Source organism: Caenorhabditis briggsae, assembly GCF_000004555.2.
Source record: "Caenorhabditis briggsae complete genome, chrIV, whole genome shotgun sequence".
Lineage (NCBI taxonomy): Eukaryota > Metazoa > Nematoda > Chromadorea > Rhabditida > Rhabditidae > Caenorhabditis > Caenorhabditis briggsae.
This window is the reverse complement of record NC_013487.2, coordinates 5774393-5791511: the sequence shown is the minus strand read 5'-3', so window position 1 is coordinate 5791511 and position 17119 is coordinate 5774393. Positions and strand designations below refer to the sequence as shown.

The window sequence follows — 17119 nt, the reverse complement described above, 5'->3', positions numbered from 1 at the left end:
GGTTATACGGTAACGTCTAACGATACGGCTATTTCATTAAAAATAAATTAACCTAAACTAAAGTTAGCTATAACTGAAAATCAAAAAAACAGTAAAAATGTTTTTACAGTTTCAAAGTGTTATTTTTAAAAAAACTTGTCTTGAAATTTTAGTATGCTTGTCTGATGAGTATGAAGTACTTTAAAACATAATAAAAACCATAAGAAATGATACAACTTTTAGAAAACTCCAGTCTACAATGTTTGATCGTTCTCGTCTCTATCTCTATCTCTCCATTCAAGAACTTCCTCTTATATGAAACACAGTTTTTTTGAATAACGTGATGATCACTTTACATTAATCAGTTTTGACGTATGTTTGATTTGACCAATCAGGTCAAATCGCGCTTCACATTTCGATTCGGTTTTCGTCATCGACTTTTTTAAAGATCAAAAATTTTACAGCGATTTTTTGAAATTGTTGAAGTAGTGGGTGGCAACTTTAAAACAATGGGAAACATTTTTCAACATGGGCCATATTTTCTTTTATTTGAACAAATGCCTTGTGACTTGGAAAAGATGTTAGAGCTTTCACATTTCGAATTAACCGATCTATAGTTCAAAAACTCAGTTTTAGATTTCTTGAAATACGGGAATATAGAATACAATAGACGATGTCGCTCACTGAGCCTTTTTTCATTCGCTCTGAAATGTTAATTTTCTGGAACGATGGAAAAATAGATGATACAGAACATTTAATCTTCAGGCTGTGGACAACATTTGGGTTTATACCTTTATAGTATCGCTACTTAATTGGTTGATTCATAGGCAAGTTTTATCAAAAACTGCTACTGTTTCGTGAAAACAACATTTGTGAGTAATTCATAATCGACAAAAACACTGACTGATAATCAGGATACTGACTGAAAACCAAATACCACAAACTTAGTACACGGTGTTTCCGCCTGATCTATTCGCACCGACGACATAATTGGCAATAGAATTGCATGGTATAACAATAGTTTTATGTTGTTCGCCTTGCAGGTCACACATTCATGTGACTCGAGAACTGACAGAAATTTTGATTTGGGTGCATATAGTTTGATTTTGATGGATTTGTGGAATTTGAAGTTTTTCGGTTTCAAAAAATTGACATACTTGAGCATAACGGAAAAATTCTGATTGGTCACTTGGCTGATTAAACTCTTTGAGATACATATAAACGGTGTGTGTTTTGAAATACAATTTTTCGAAAAAATCCAGAAGTTTTGATTTAGGTGCATACAGTTTGATTCGGATGGGTTCGTGGAAATCGAAAACTATAGAAAAAGATTTGCGGTTTCAAAAAATTGACATATTTGATAAACGAATGCAAAATGTTAATCCGTGTCTTGGTTCTATTAGACAAATGCAGACAGTGTGTTTAAAAATACAACTTTCCGAAACCGGGCAACTGCGAAACGCATATCGTAGAATTGTTCGAAATAACACTTTGATTCTGAAACAGAAAAATGTTCTGATCCTGACGAAAATCACACTCTGCATACAAAAGTTAAAGCATTTTATTACTATCTGTACTCATTTGGTATAAGAAAAAATATTTCGGTTTCACTGTCACTTCAAATAAGGTTTTTGAGATTTCTTTTATTGATCTTAAAGATGATTGCAATTTCTAAAAAATCCGTTCATTCTGAATTATCGGTGTCAAATTATATACATTCTAGACTCGTAGGAAATTCGATAACTTCTAAAATAATCTAACAATTAACATCCTGCTCCTTCTTCGAATACTTTGATTCTTCGGTCCACTCTGCTGGTTGATCCGTGAAATAAACGAATGAAAGAATATTGGCCTGAAAGTGCTCATTATTATGTTCAATTTGAAGGCAAAGTATCAAACTGGTACATTAGAAAATAAGTAAAACACTAATTGCGGTAACTTACCAAAAAAGTAGTCGCAGAAAGTGTCATGAAGACATGACTCCATTGAGATTGGTTTGATTCATCAGAGACAAACAAGTTGACAAGAGCTGGTCCGGTGATCAAAGCAATGCATTTTGAGAATTGAATTGCCGAAATTACGGTAGATGAGAATTGTCTGGAATATGTTAAAACTTACTTTATGAAAAAAATGAAGCGCAACAAAATTTGATCAGAACGATGTTACTTAACAACCCCCAAAAATCCAAAACTGAAACAGAAATATTATTTAAAGCTTCTGTCACAAACCTCGCATGCAGAGTTGCACATTTATAGAATCCTCCACTATTGAAACTCATAAAACATTCCAAAATCCCCAAACAAACAACTGCCATTATGTTATGCTTCGCTGGGATGAATCTGAAAATTTCAGCCAAAATTTAGAATTGAAAAGAAAACTGACCCAAAAACTATAAAAGATATTCCAACGCACCCAACTGCCAGAGTGTTGAAGATGTGGATTTTAGTGATTTCCGAGATAAAACTGCAAAAACATAATCGATTAAAAAATATTTCAGAGTTGCAGCTGGTTGTGAGAGGGACTGATGAATGATGATCAATTTTAAAAGTAAACTCTCAAATTTATTGACTTCTTAAAACTGCAAATGTTGTATAACCAACCTAATTTTATCACTCAAGAATGCGCACACAAATCGGAATGGGATGTGAATTCCTGTCATGATTCCGTTCAGTAGTCCAATTGTGACAATCTGAACATTTAAGAATTTAGAAGAACTAAAATTTTTCTTACATCAAATCCCAAAACTTCTCGGAAATAAGCAGGTGCATATTGAGAAATCAAAATAAAAGTAGACAATTCTGTGAATGCACAAAACCAGACTGTCAGAATAACTGGACTTGTGAAGATCTTGAAATATGGAACTATTTTGTTATCCTTTATATGGGCTTCCGATTTGTTCTTTTGAATTTTGAAGAGCTCTTTTGAGCTGACACTTTTGTGTAGTGTTGGATCATCTTTGTATTGAAAAAACCAGATAATAAAGAGGATAAATCCAGAAACAGCGTGAAGGTAGAAGCTCCATTTCCAGCCAAAAGTGCTACTGGCGCATAGCTGAAAAATTGGGGATTGGTTTGGATCTTACCACTTGGTTCAGATTCTTACCACTCCGCTCACTCCACTGGTAATAATTGAAGAAATAGAAGTGAACGAAGTAAGAATTGCTATGAAAATAGCAGTCTCGTTAAGAGGTGCCCATTTAGAAATGACGATTCCAATGGTGGCGAAATCCGCTGAATAGGCGACTCCCTGAAAATGATTAATGATAGCCTATCATTGATAGGGAGAGAGAGTAATGGTCAGTGTTCAGTAGTGATCTATAGAATGATCAATGTTTTAAGAAAATATATGTTTCATGATCTTTGTATTTAAGTTGGAAATCAAAGAAAAATGATAACCAGAACGAGGTGGTAACGTAATAAGTGATCATATCGAAGCCACATGTGCTAATATGGTTGTTAATTAGGTAACTGTTCGGTAGAGCTTCGTACCTCGGCCCACTTCTTCAATTCGAGTGAAAAAACTAGTAGAAAATTAATACGAATCTAGAATTCAGAATAGGATTACTCCAAAATTGTAAGCTACCTCAAAATCCTTTAACCTTTGAAAATTATCAAAGTTTTCAAATTAGAATATTTTCCGGTTCCAGATATTTCATTTCAAGAGTTATCTCTTATTATTTCTCAATGCAACGGTGATTCTTCATAAACCTACCTGTAAAAACCTCAACGCCACAAAAATCCACATTGATTGTCCGGCGACAAAAGGTGTTAACCCAGTAGCAACTGCTGACAGAAACCCAGCGGAGAAAAAAGGGATTCTGAAAATCCAACAATCTGGTTCGTCGTTTGAAATTTCGGTACCTGGCTCCAATTCGAACAAAAAGGTAGTTCATGGGAAATGTTCCAAGAAAAGTGCCAAATCCTACAGCCCAATTAATATAGGTTTTTTGAGTCTGGTTGAAGTCATAGGCGCTTTTGAGCGTCTGAAAAACGTTTGTGTTTCAGAGAGTTTTAATTGTTTACACTTAGTTTTTATTTTTGCACCAGCGATCCGTTTTGAGCGCCAGAGGCGCGACAAACAGGCTGGTAATTGAAAAAAAATTTCAAAAAATTTTACCCCATTTTCAGTTGTAGTCGTCATGCTGAAATCTTCTTTCATACAGATAAACGTCAAATTGATAATTGAATGGTTTGAGCAAATCGAAACCAGACACAAGAAACTGGTGACCACTATGATGATCCGAAAATAATTTCCCCAGAGCCGGAACATTTGTCTTAAAGTCCTATAACATACGAAAAACACTTGAAAAAACTCAGGGCTGTATTCATGAACATTTACTTTTGTAAATAATTTTCTCTCAAAAATCAACTTCCATTTACCTTTTGGTACATGATTCAGTTGATTTTTTGAGAGTAAATGATTTACAAAAGTAAATTTCATGAATACGGCCTCAGATCTAAAAAGTGTTAGAAACGAAACAGTAATTAAAAAAAACTTTTCTTATGTCATTTTCTTTCTTTTATATGGTTTTCATCGAACAATTGACGAAACGATTGTTATGCTCTGTTTGTATCAAATGTTCCAGAAAAATGTAATCTTTAAGTTTTGATTTTTATAGAATTCATTGTGACAATACATAATATCAATATATTTTTTCTATTACAAAATGTTTGGTTCTATGGAATTTGATCCCAGTCCTCAATCGGATATATTGTAGTTTCGGAAATTGTAGATATTGAAGTTATAAAAGTTGAAAAGAAAACCGTAAATAATAATAGTTCTGTTTTCTAAAATTTAACATCCTCTTCCTTTTTTGAATATTTCACAACACTTCCATCGTATTCTGTCCATTTTGCTGGTTTATCGGTGAAAAATATGAAGGACAGAATGTTGGCCTGAAAATGTGTAGAATTATTATTCTCCTTGAAAGAAAAATCGTATTATCTCATAAATCTAATTCTGTCGAATACGAAATTCATGAAACCGGTAACTTACAAAGAATGAGCATCCAGCAAGTGTCATGAATACATGACTCCATTGGGTTTGACTCGATTCGTCGGAGACAAAAAATGCGACAAGAGCGGGACCGGAGAATAGAGAAATACACTTGGTAAATTGGATAGCCGAGATTACGGTAGAGGCGAATTGTCTGGAAAGTTTAGGAGTGTCATTGTCATGAGTGTTACTAGTGATTCACCTAGAAACTAAACATTTTAAAACCAGCAAAAATACAATTGAGGAACAAAACCAATGCCAGCATTGAGTTAGATTCTAATTTGTTATTCCATTGAAATCGAGAAATATGGCAAATCCAATAACAACAAAACCTTTACAATTTCATCTGAATTTATCTCGGTTTTTGTAAAATATATCAAGAAGCGATTAACTGATAGAATGTATTTAAACTGTAATGAAAACTTTATCAGTTGATTACTTCTTGATATCTTGTACACGAGCCGAGATAAATTGGATCAAAATAAAAAGTATGGAAGGGCCTTTTCAGTAACGAATAAAATGAAGATATTCCTACTCTATCATTTCGTTGAAACCGGAAATTATGTTTTTATTTTTACCTTGAATGCAACGTTCCACATTTATAAAATCCTCCACTATTGAAACTGATGAAACATTCTAGAATCGCCAAGCATACCACAGCAGAGATATTGTGTTCGGCTGGAATATATCTGAAATTCTTTTTTTTTTTGAGTATATGAAACAAATACTACACCCAAAAACTATGAAAGATATTCCAACGAATCCAACTGCCAAAGTGTTGAAGATGTGGATCTTTGCGATTTCAGAGATACAACTGAAAGGAATTACTTACGGTCGATCATTCATTTACAAATCATTTACAAAGTAACGCCCAAATTTATTGGCTACTTAAAACGGGGAATTTTTGTGTAGCCAACCTCATTTTATCACTCAAAAATGCGCAAACAAATCTGAATGGGAGGTGGATTGCGGTCATGATTCCAAGATAGAATCCAATTATTTTAATCTGAAATTTAAATTTTTCATTGTCTTTTAAACTGTCTTTTGACTTACATCAAATTTCAGCACACTTCTGAAATAAATTGGAGCATACGTGGCAATTAGAATCAATGTTGAGAGCTCCGTAAATGCACATAGCCATACTGTAAGCACAACTGGACTGGTGAATATTTCCTTGTACGGAACCTTCATTCCATCCTTGATATGAGCCTCTGATTTGTTTTTCTGGATTTTCCCGAGTTCTCTAACACTGACACATGTGTGGAATGTCGGATCGTCTTTGTAGATCAGAACCCAAATTGTAAAAACAAAGAAGCAAGCACCTGCATGCAGATAGAAACTCCATTTCCAGCCAAGTGCACTGTCACAGATCTGAAAATAATCAAGGTTTTTGATAAATGGAGTTCCTGGAAAAAAAAAATGCTTACCAGTCCAGTGACACCATTTGTTATAATTGAAGCAATGGAGGTGAAAGATGTCAGAGTAGCTATGAAAATCGCAGTTTCGTTTAGAGGCGCCCATTTTGAGATGACGATTCCGATGGCAGCGAAATCTGCAGAATAAGCGACTCCCTGGAATGTTAGGATTATGTTTCATTAATTTTACATGACACATATTATTTTATCAAAACTATTTTACTATCGACTTGAGTGCTTGTAAACTTTTTGGACCCATTTTTCGATGTTTCTTGAACTAGTGAATGTATTAAATTTTCACCCAAACTTATCGAAAACTGACTGACCAGAAAAGCAAAACCAAACTCATCTATAGTCATTTCTGTCCATTTCTGGATACTTCTAAAAAGTTCTCAATTTTTTTTCGAATTCCAGCCAGAAATGAGAATTCCTCGCCACCTGTAAAAAGGGATGTAGAAATTCGGGTAATTTTCCGTCCTGGCGGGAATTCGAAAAATATTTTGAGAATCTTCTGGTAATCCCCAAAAATGGACAGAAACGACATGAACGACTTTTACTGTCTATTGAAGCGGTTTTTACAGATTTTCTTTTTTTTTACATTTTTTCTTAATTTTTATGCGAGTATACTTCAAAAAAAACTTCTCTGAACGAAAACTATTTGGGAATTTTTCAGCGAATATATACGCAAAAAGATACTTTTCGGTAGCATGGGCACCTTTATCATTTGTTCCATTTAAAACTTTAACAAATCTGAAACAGCTGAAATGGTAATTTTTCTGGAATTCAAAACTGAAGGGCTTTCTTAGAAATCATACAACTATTGGGAATTATCAATTTTTTTTTTGAAAATTAGAAATGTTATTTTTCCCAGTTTCAGATGTTTCATTTTTAAAGGTTTTTCAACTATTCATAATCTTCTAAACAACTTACGAATAGTTTTAGAATTTACAAAATTAGTTCATTAGAAACCAACCTGCATAAATCTCAACGCCACAAAAATCCACATGGACTGTCCTGCAGCCCATGGTGTCAAGGCCGTTGTGATTGCTGATAAAACTCCAGCCGAGAAGAATGGAATTCTGAGAATCCAATATTTCAGTTGTTTTCGCTTAAGAGGTACCTGGCTCCATATCTAACATAGAGAAAATTAATGGGAAACGTTCCGATCATGGTTCCAAACGCGACTGCCCATAAAATGTACTTCTTTTCAGTAGGACTGTAGTCATAGATGCTTTTGAGAGTCTGAAAATATTTTATTGTATTTTTAAAATTTATTTTTCCTTCAATTCATTAAAAAAAAACCTTATTTCCGTTATAGACAGAGAAACTCGAGTTTGAATTTGTTTAAAAAAATAAAATGTTTCAAAATGAAGATGAAATTTTTCAATTTGGTGGACTTTCAATTTTTGAGTAAAATGAAGACTCACCCCATTCCTATCATCAATCGTTACACTGAAATCGTCCTTCATACAAATGAATGTGAAATTTATGATTATATAATTCGAGCATACAGAAACCAAGCACAAAAAACTCATGAGCACTATGATGATTCGAAAATAATTTCCCCAAAGTCGCAGCATTATTTTTCGCTGAAAAAATTACAGATTCAAGCATTCTAACTTTTTCAAAACAAATGTAAACTAAAATTTTACAAGGGTAACCACTGAGTATATTTCATCAGTTAAGCATTTTCCAATTTTTTTACAAGTGTACATACAAAATAGATAAATCACCGATGTCTATTTAAAAAGTTACATTTATTAATAAAAATCAATGAATTAGGTCAAAAATCTGTAGAAGACGAAAAAAAGGAAAACAAGTTTCCTTTTGTATCTAAAGAACAAAGATATTAAAGTGATAAATTCACATGGTGGTGGTACATCTCTCTTTTTTTCTTTTTCTACTTCTTTGGAAAGAACAGAAAACGAATTCGGACGATAAAAAATTTCATTTCCTTGAAGTTTTTGAACAAATTAGCACAATTTTGTTTCATGAGACTGAAAAGTTGAATGGAAGAGTTCAAAGGAATTAAGTTTAGGGACCAAAAAACGTTTGGAAGTTTTCTCGAAACTTTGTAGTTGTATTGTTGTTTAACTAATATTGCTGTTCCACTTGTTTAACTAATATTGCTGTCTCACAACGAAAACTACTGTAATCGGAAAATAACATTGTTTCCCGGTTTTTTTCTTGATTTTTTTCAATCCCCATGTTGATTCTTTTCCATTTAAAAAATTTTTTATTCAGGAATAAATAACAGAAGCATAATATGAACTGAAAATTGAAATGAAATTCTGAAAATAAAAGTAATTTCAGGTTACGGTAGTTTTCTAGTTTTTCTCTTCCACAGCGCTTCAAGTTTATCGTCCGTCACTGTTCAATCCAGAGCTCTGAATTTTACAGACTAGAAGATAATTTTGACTCTGTAAAACATGAAAACAATGTTTGTGTGAATAATTCCGACTTTAACATTTTTCAATTGGTTTTTTTTTTGAATTTCGGTTTTCGATTTTCATATGTCCTCTAATAAATTATAATTTGACAGTACAGTACCAAAGCTGAAAAAATAAATAGAGTGAAACGAAAAAAAAATCTATGATTATTGTTCATTTTTTTCAAGATCTCTTTGAAAAAAGTGTGATACCTGGACCAATTAGATCAATGCAATCACAAGGCTGATCAAGAAAACAGACCGCCAGTGCAAAATTAAAAACCTTTCTATTTTTCAGACGATGCCTGCAAAGTCTGCCGAACGGAATAAAAGGGCGGCCGAATGTTTTGGTTGTCAAACGAATTAACGATGGGTTGAAAACAAATAAAAAGAGTGTTTTATTTTTTGATTCTTCATCCATTTATCTGTTTTATGTACAAACAAACACACACAGAAATAACCCGCAATTCTGGTCTGATTAGGAGGGAAAATGATGTAACAGCAGAACATTATGAATTTGAGCCTGTTGATGTGACTTCGTCGATGACGTCGTTATGACTATTCAGAATTCCTTCCGACACTTCTGGAGGCGTTTTTCGAACGATGAAGTCGGATGTGCTGGAAACATATTTTTGTAAGAAAATCTACCTAGAGCTGGAAGGTGAAAATATTTTTTCGGTTTCAAATAGATTTAAAGTTAGGATCTAAAGATATGAGATCAATAGCACAATCATTCTGGAAGAACTTTTGTAGTCCAATAGCTACAATAGCGGCCAAGTTTTTAAAACAGTTTAAACTATTTTTCGTTGAAAGTAGCCAAAGTGTACGTCTGGCACTATTGTCGGAAAAAAAGTGGGACTCGGTGTTTGCGTACTTTGATTCCCGCCTCCCCCCCACCGACGCTCCGCCCATCGCTTTGCAAGTGCGGCGTGGTGTTTTAGCGCCACTTGGAGATCATATTTTCTATGAAAATCTCCTTAAATCCGATGAAACACCGAGTCCCACTTTATTTATTCCGACAATATAATGTTTCAGATTTTGTTCAAAGAGCCTGAAAACTTTTAGGTTTACTACACAAAAAAAGAGCTTCAATTTGGTAGTTAACAATTTTATTCTGCACAAATTCATCCAAATGAGATATACCATTTGAAAACAATCAAGTACCAAGACTTCCAAAGACTTCAGTGATTAAATTTTCGAGCAGTATATCTCGTTTGAAAGAAGTTGTTCAAAAAATTGTCAACTACAAAACTGAAGCCATATCACTACTCATTAGAGTTGAAAGTTTTCAGTTTTCTCCAACAGAATTAATAACAAACTGACATCTGAAAAAATTCAAAAACTAATATTTTGTGTGCGAAACTGTGAAGTTGAGTACAATGCATCATCTTTCTCACCTGACAATAACAAGTGGAACAAGCAGCAGAGCCGCACTGATCAGGTACAGTAATCCTGGGAAGAATTCCAATGTTTTCGGATAGACATTGTTGTAAATCGACGTCGCAATTAGTGTGGTGATTCCTTCCAAAAGGGCGATAACCGAGAAGATTTTACCTGTAAATATGGATGCTTTGGGCTTCCAGAGGAACGTTTTCTGTTACGAAATGTTTTCAAGTGTTTTGAGGCAAATAAAAAGTGGTAGCGTTATAATGATAATTACAATGATATGTATTTTTCAAAGATATCTAATTTTTCTGGATTTTTGAAAAATTCAATGGTTGCGTAGAAAACATACCTTGTTCTTGAATTTCAATAAGCGATGAGATAAATGCTCGGAATCCGGTAGAGACAAATCGATTGAACATGACGATAACTGGAAAATGATTTGTGTTATTAAAGGAGGCGAGACAGCAAAACTTTCGGGGGACAGTTCGGGGGACAAAATCGCACCGCGCTTATGTAGACCATCGGTCGGCAGGCGCCTTCGCGCCCCCGTAGCTCAGCCGGTAGCGGCGCTGTACCCCTGAGCTGCCTGCACAGGTAGAGGGGGACTGCCGAAAAACGGGCCGTCTGGCGGGCGCGGACTGCCGAAAAGCGAACAGTCGGCAGTCGAATCGCGCGCCGCCGACGGTCCGTCTGCAACGATTTGCGCTTCGAAGACGGACCGTCTAAAATGATAGCGCTTTCTTGACAGTTCATCATTAAACAGGTAATAAACAATATAATTCTTTATTAAACTAATAGTTTCTGTGGATTGTGTATTGTATTGAAAAAATAACTCCAAATTTTTCAAAGTTGAATTTTTATGATTAGAATGAGAGAAAACACATAAGAAATTACACATTTTATAGGGAACAGAACTTCGATTTTCTTTTTGTGTTTTCGCAAAATTCCAACTTTATAAAAAGTCAAATTTCAAAATGCGAAGATTTTTTCCTCGTTCCTTTCGTTCTTTTTTCCTTCTTCGTTTTTTGTTTTCAATTTCTTTCGGTTCTCAGCATTTCTCTCATTGAACAGTATTTTCCGCTTTTATATGACTTTCTTTCAGAATAATTAAAATTGATGAGTTCGTAAGATGAATTGAGCACCCAAAAAAACTGGCATATAAAAAAATCTCTACATGTTTAAGGCTTAGCGGTATTTTTAGCAGAGACTTCAAAAGTTCGACATATCGCATGTGATATTTTTAAAGCCGACCGGAAGCAGAAAAAGCAACAGATTTTCGTATAATTTTTCATGCGCGAACCTTGCAAAGCTGTTACTTTCCATAGCACTTGCAAAACATCAAACTTACGAAGTGTCGGCAAGGCGAATTTTCGGCAACAGAATGAGAAAGTTAAGAGATTTCGATAGTTTTTGCTTCGGAGCATATAAAAACTCACCAACTCACCACAAAAAACCTCTGCAACGTTAAATTTGTTACTTTCCGAAGCAAAAACATGCGAAACGAGTTTTCACCGATTTTTTCGCATTTTCAACTAAAACGCGAGAAATAAAGTGCGCGAATGTTTTTGATGCTTTTCTAATGCCAGTATTTAGATAATTTGAGCGAAAAATACTGAATTTCAATGAGAAAACACTTCGAAAAACGAAAAAAACTGTGAAAATTAGACGAGAAATTCGTTGAGTCTTGTATCGCTAAACAAGGCGCAGGCGGGATTTCGGAGTGTCGTTGCGAACCGAAATTCCGAAACTCGTCATCTAAAACGGCAATTAAAAACGAATGGTCGAGATTTTTGAAGAAAAAGAAACAAAAAGAAACAGCATTTTCAGAAAAAAATTGTACAACGTTTTCAGAAAAAATTTCGTCGGAACTCTTCAGAAAATGGGAAAAGTATGACCGGAAACACGTACCTTAAACGGAGGATTATTATCACGAAATGACAACTCCAGTTACGATATTTTAACAGAAAATGCGAAAACATGCTTTTAGATGGATACCCAGAAACATTCAGAAATTCGTTTTACAGCGTTTTTTTCCAGCCGCCATCCACCAGTCAGCGCCTCTTCGACTGTCATTTAGCCGTTTTTCACTAATCGCGCCTCAGATTCTAATTTTCGTAGAAGTGCTTCTAATAACACATTTTATAGATTCCCAGATCCCTCTATGACTTTTATCATGTTTTAAGAGAAACATCGTTTTTCAACCAAATTTTCCATTCTGCAGAAATTTGGCCCGCCAACCACCGGTCATTGACCAGTCAGCGCCTCTTCGACTGCCATTCAGCAGTCGTTCAACAACCTATTTTGAGGTGGTCCTATTTTAGGAAAATAAGATTCTGTCATTTCCTATAATCTAGTGGGGGTATGAGAAATTGTTTTCTGAATGATTTTCAATGAAAACCTTCAAGTCTGTTTTCCAACGGGTCCCGACTGTCCGTCGACGGCCCGTCAGTTTTCCTTCGGCTGCCAACTAACAGTCATTCGCCAGTTTGCGCCTCTTCAGCTGTCATTTAGCAGTTTTTCAGCAGTCCCCCTCTACCTGTGTGTCATGAGTTCAACCTCTCATGAGGGTTCTCTATGCAAAATATCAGGAAAACTTTTTTTTATGTCTGGCCTCCTTTAAATTTAGAAAAAATCAGTTTTCCTGTGATCGAAACAAGTTTCAGAAAACGAGAAAAAACCATTTTAGACTCTCTACAAGTTGTATTAATTACGATTCGCTCGGTTGAGTACAGAATTGGAACAAATATGTATATCTATTGGATTCCCAAAGCTACTTTTTACGAAATTTTCCAACATCTTCAATTATGGTTCCTCAACAAGATTTGAAAAAAATTGCTTTGGAAATAAATAATTTTTTAACAACATTAGGGAAACAGATAAATTTTCTCACTATCAGTTAGACAACTTCAGAATACCGTAATTTCCATCTAATTGAAGGGCTCCTGCAATAGAAGGGTCCTCTGGTGGTACCTTGGAACAATAGAGCCGGCTATTCTAATAAAGGTATGAAGGTATTTGTAATACCAATGCTGAACTATGTCGTCTCTAATGGCACCGAAACTTCAAAATTCGAACAATCTAATAAAAGACTATGGAAACAAAGAACTTTGAAATATCGGAACTTTGTTGAAAGAAATATATGTACTTCTGATATGTTTAGTGTTAAAAATGTCTCTTTTATGAAGATACTCTCATAAGAAGAAATGATACTCACCTGCAATCGAGTAAGCCATTGCCTCATTTTGCAAAAACGCGAACATGAACAATGAAATCATTTTGAAGAACAATCCAAGCGTCGCCAACATTCCATCCGACATCAATTTCATACGAAGCAACGGATAAAACACAATAACAGCAAACGTAGTAACTCCATAAGACAGTCCAGAAAACCATCCATATTTCTTGTCTCCCCATTCCAATTTATAACGAAGATACGAGTATTGAATATCTTGTAATCCAGAGAATATGAGCATTTCAACGCCGAACGCCAAAAGATTGAGTGCCAAAATCACTCGGAACGGGCGCGATTTGGCAAGGACTCGATAGAATTCTCGGATTACAGTAACCAACTGCTTACCGGTTGTTGAGATGAGTGCTGTAATTCCATCTTTTCATGGCGATGGGAAATGTTTAAAGGGGGGTCAGACAGCAAAAATTTTGGGGGACAGTTTGAGGGACGAAATCGCGCTGCGGTTATGTAGGCCATCGGTCGGCAGTCGCCTTCGCGCACCCGTAGCTCAGCCGGTAGCGGCGATGTACGCCTGAACTGTCCAGCATGAGTTCAACTCCCTATGGGGGTTCTCTAGGCGAAATACCAGGAAAACTTTTTTTTATGTCTGGCCTCCTTCAACCATGAAGGAAGGTAAACTCACAAGTGTGTTCGTCGGGTCCAGTTGATTCATACTTCATTTCTTTCGCTCTAAAGAGGAGATAGATGAGAGCACAAAGTTGAACTCCGAGAATGATAAGGAATGTGGCTGCATATCCTAATGACCTGGAAAATTTTTTTCGGTTTCAAACATATTGTATTGGCAGGTGAGCATAATGAAGATTGATCTCTTATTGCAGTTCCTGACTAGAATATTTGAAATTAGCTCCAAAGGTGGTGCCTGCTTTTTTTCTCTACTTTTTGGTGCAGAAAAATAATAAATTCTCAAAATAAATAAAGAAAAACTAAAACAACCGTTCAAATGACATAACCGCAGAGAAAACTAGTTCTTTTTTTCAAAATTGGTTTCATTTGGACAAGCTGAAACATTCTAGTCCTCTTTCTGGATATATTTTTCGAAATTTCCGGCATTTTTTGCACAAAATAAAACAATTTCAAAACTTCACAAAAAATACAGCCTGTCATTTGAATAAGTAGCAGGGACTGAAAAATCAGTTCAATTTTAAAATTTCTGCTGTATCAAATGTTTCTAGCTTTTTTGCAGAATTTAAAAGAGGAAGGTCGTCACCAATTGCTTCTAAAAAACCACCTGCCCAAAACTCTCTATTTGGAACAGTAATTTGTATTACCACTTACTCTCTAACAGTTCCAGACAACGCGTAACCAACAGTTCCACCCATTCCAATGGCTCCTTCAACTCCTGCGATACGGTAACTACGGTATCGAATACTCGTTTTAACTCCATATGTCAGTGTTGTCGCTGAAAGAAAAATGCTAGTCTAAGCATACATGAGGGATTTTTGGTAAATTTGGGGGTTTTTTGAGGCCGCGAAAAATGTTCGAATTTTTTTAATTTTTAATTTTTATAAATTAGCTCGCGATTAAGTGTTTTTAGGGTGAAACAAGTACGAGAAACACAATGGTGGTAGAATGCAAGCTGGAAAATTCGTATTTTTTCTGAAATACTTATTTTCGGAATTATAAAACTGTCAGCTGCGTGTTTGCAGACTCAGTGCAAAACACTCTAATTTTTGTATTGAGTCTGCAAACAAGGACTGACACTTTTTTTATTCTGACAATATGTTGCAGTTTGAAAAACAGCTCAAAATTTACAAATCATTCCATGTTTATGTCGTTCAAAACACAGATCAGTTCCCAATATTTTCAAATAAAATTTCTGAAACTGCAAAAGTTTTAAAGAAAAAACTCACATATGATTGCAATAAAGCCACCACAAAGTCCGAAGAGCGCATCGCTGATAAGAAGAAGATAAACGGAAGTATGGATGAAATACGATTGAAAGACATAATTGATTGTTCCAAGAATACATCCAACGTACGGAATGATTAGAGGAATTTTGATGCTCTTGTAGTCGGCGGCTGAATAATTGTCAAATATTTCACTATATGTCTTACATCAAAGTGAACAGGATCCGTAAAAAATCAAAAATTCTACATGTAAGAACATTTTGAAACCGGAAAAAAATACTGGAAATCATTCTCAAAAACTCCAGTTTCATCACATTTACAAATAAAAATCTTAAAAAAAAATAAAAACGTTTTTGCTAATTCAAATTTTGTATACAGAAGTGTACTGTACCTTGAGTCTACACCGCAAGAAAATTGTTCTGGTACAAAGTGTCAAAAAGTGAATGATAAGAAGGAGAACGAATAGTTTTGCGTCAGTGATGTAGTTGAAAAAAGCCACAGTTCGGATATCAAATAATGTAGGTTTTTTGGATGACACTGAACATTTTGAGGTCTTCCAAAAGAAAAAAAGAATTTCGCTAGATGAATTCTTACAAAAGAAGTGTCAACTAAAAAAATTGAAACTCTTTTTATTAAATGATCTTTAAAATTTTAATGCTCATCGAGCAAAATCTAACACAGTTTGAGACATGTTGGCTACTTTCAACTAAAATAGGTAAAATTTTTAAAAACTGTTATAGCTACTGTACGTATTACAAAAGTACTGGCATTTTCCTTTCATTGTTCTCATTTACTCCAACCCAATTTTCAAAATCTATTTGAAGCAGAAGAATAGTTTCACTCACCAGCTCCCAATAACAGCGTCGTCACAATAGATGGGCAGAGAAGAGTCAGTGAAGAGATGAAGTAGAAATGATTGGATGCTGATTGGATATCCTTGTCATCGTAGTAGGCACTGACATTACGACAGAATGTGATGTTCTGGAATGAAAGAAAAAATGAAACTAGGCGGAAAGGCTGACGAAGCATCGTTGATCTAGAAGTTTACTGTGTCAGTTTTGGCATTTTTTGACCTTTTTTTCGGAAATCAAAATTGCTTGAGCGTTGATTAACAACTTTGGCTTGGTACCAAATTTCTAATCGAGGTGCCTACGTATACGTTCCGAACATTTCTGATAACAATTTCAGCAGATTTAGGGAATTTGAAACCGAAAGTTTTGAAAGAGATGAAGAATGAATACGCCGACACTAAACTTGTTTTTCAAAAGTTATGTGTAGAAAGCCAGTTTTTCCAATCAAAAGATCACCTTTTCAAAAACAAAGGAAACAATATCGAAAACCTCAAACAGTATTTTTTCGAACTAATTCAAATGCAGGTAAACGCTAAACTAAATAATGGAATATCGTCCTAATGTAAGAATACCTAAAAACCGTAAGATTCATAAACTTCAAAAATGTGAACATTTAGTCTTATTGCTGAAAAACTCAACCAGATTCAACTATCGAGATACTGAAATGATTCAAAAGAATTCAAAAATTCTGAATTTTGAAACTTTAATAACTTTGATTTCGCTAAAATGGGGGTTTTATATTTAGTTTCTTTATTTCAAGAGTTGGCTGTTTCGAATTCCCTTGAATTCCAGTCAGAATTTTCAAATTACTAATGATCATCATCTTATCTCACCTGATCATATTTCAACAAGCACTCCTTTTCGTAGATCAAATTCTGGAACACGGGATAATTGAGATACGATCCGAGCATATACAAGAACAGAGGAATCTCCATTCCCAACAGTCCGAAATACTTTTTGATTTTCAT

The 17119-nt window shown here is 34.8% G+C and overlaps 2 protein-coding genes across 2 annotated transcripts; both read right to left on the bottom strand.

The window, feature by feature from the left end:
* Window positions 1-1735: 1735 nt before the first annotated feature.
* On the bottom strand, window positions 1736-7969 carry CBG19968 (the record flags this gene model as incomplete). The annotated part of the gene is made up of 18 exons (XM_002633859.2): window positions 1736-1831; window positions 1923-2076; window positions 2208-2318; window positions 2607-2668; window positions 2710-3030; window positions 3082-3225; window positions 3691-3796; window positions 3840-3961; window positions 4779-4874; window positions 4975-5128; window positions 5553-5663; window positions 5708-5788; window positions 5892-5980; window positions 6028-6345; window positions 6402-6545; window positions 7363-7468; window positions 7510-7631; window positions 7817-7969. 18 exons carry the CDS (start codon window positions 7967-7969, stop codon window positions 1736-1738), a joined length of 2490 nt encoding a protein of 829 aa, XP_002633905.2.
* A 1357-nt stretch (window positions 7970-9326) lies between these two features.
* Window positions 9327-17119, bottom strand: CBG19969 (the record flags this gene model as incomplete). Its single annotated transcript, XM_002633860.1, has 9 exons — window positions 9327-9435; window positions 10215-10371; window positions 10553-10630; window positions 13418-13798; window positions 14076-14197; window positions 14729-14852; window positions 15304-15471; window positions 16146-16281; window positions 16985-17119. The coding sequence occupies 9 exons, from the start codon at window positions 17117-17119 to the stop codon at window positions 9327-9329; spliced, it is 1410 nt and encodes a 469-aa protein (XP_002633906.1).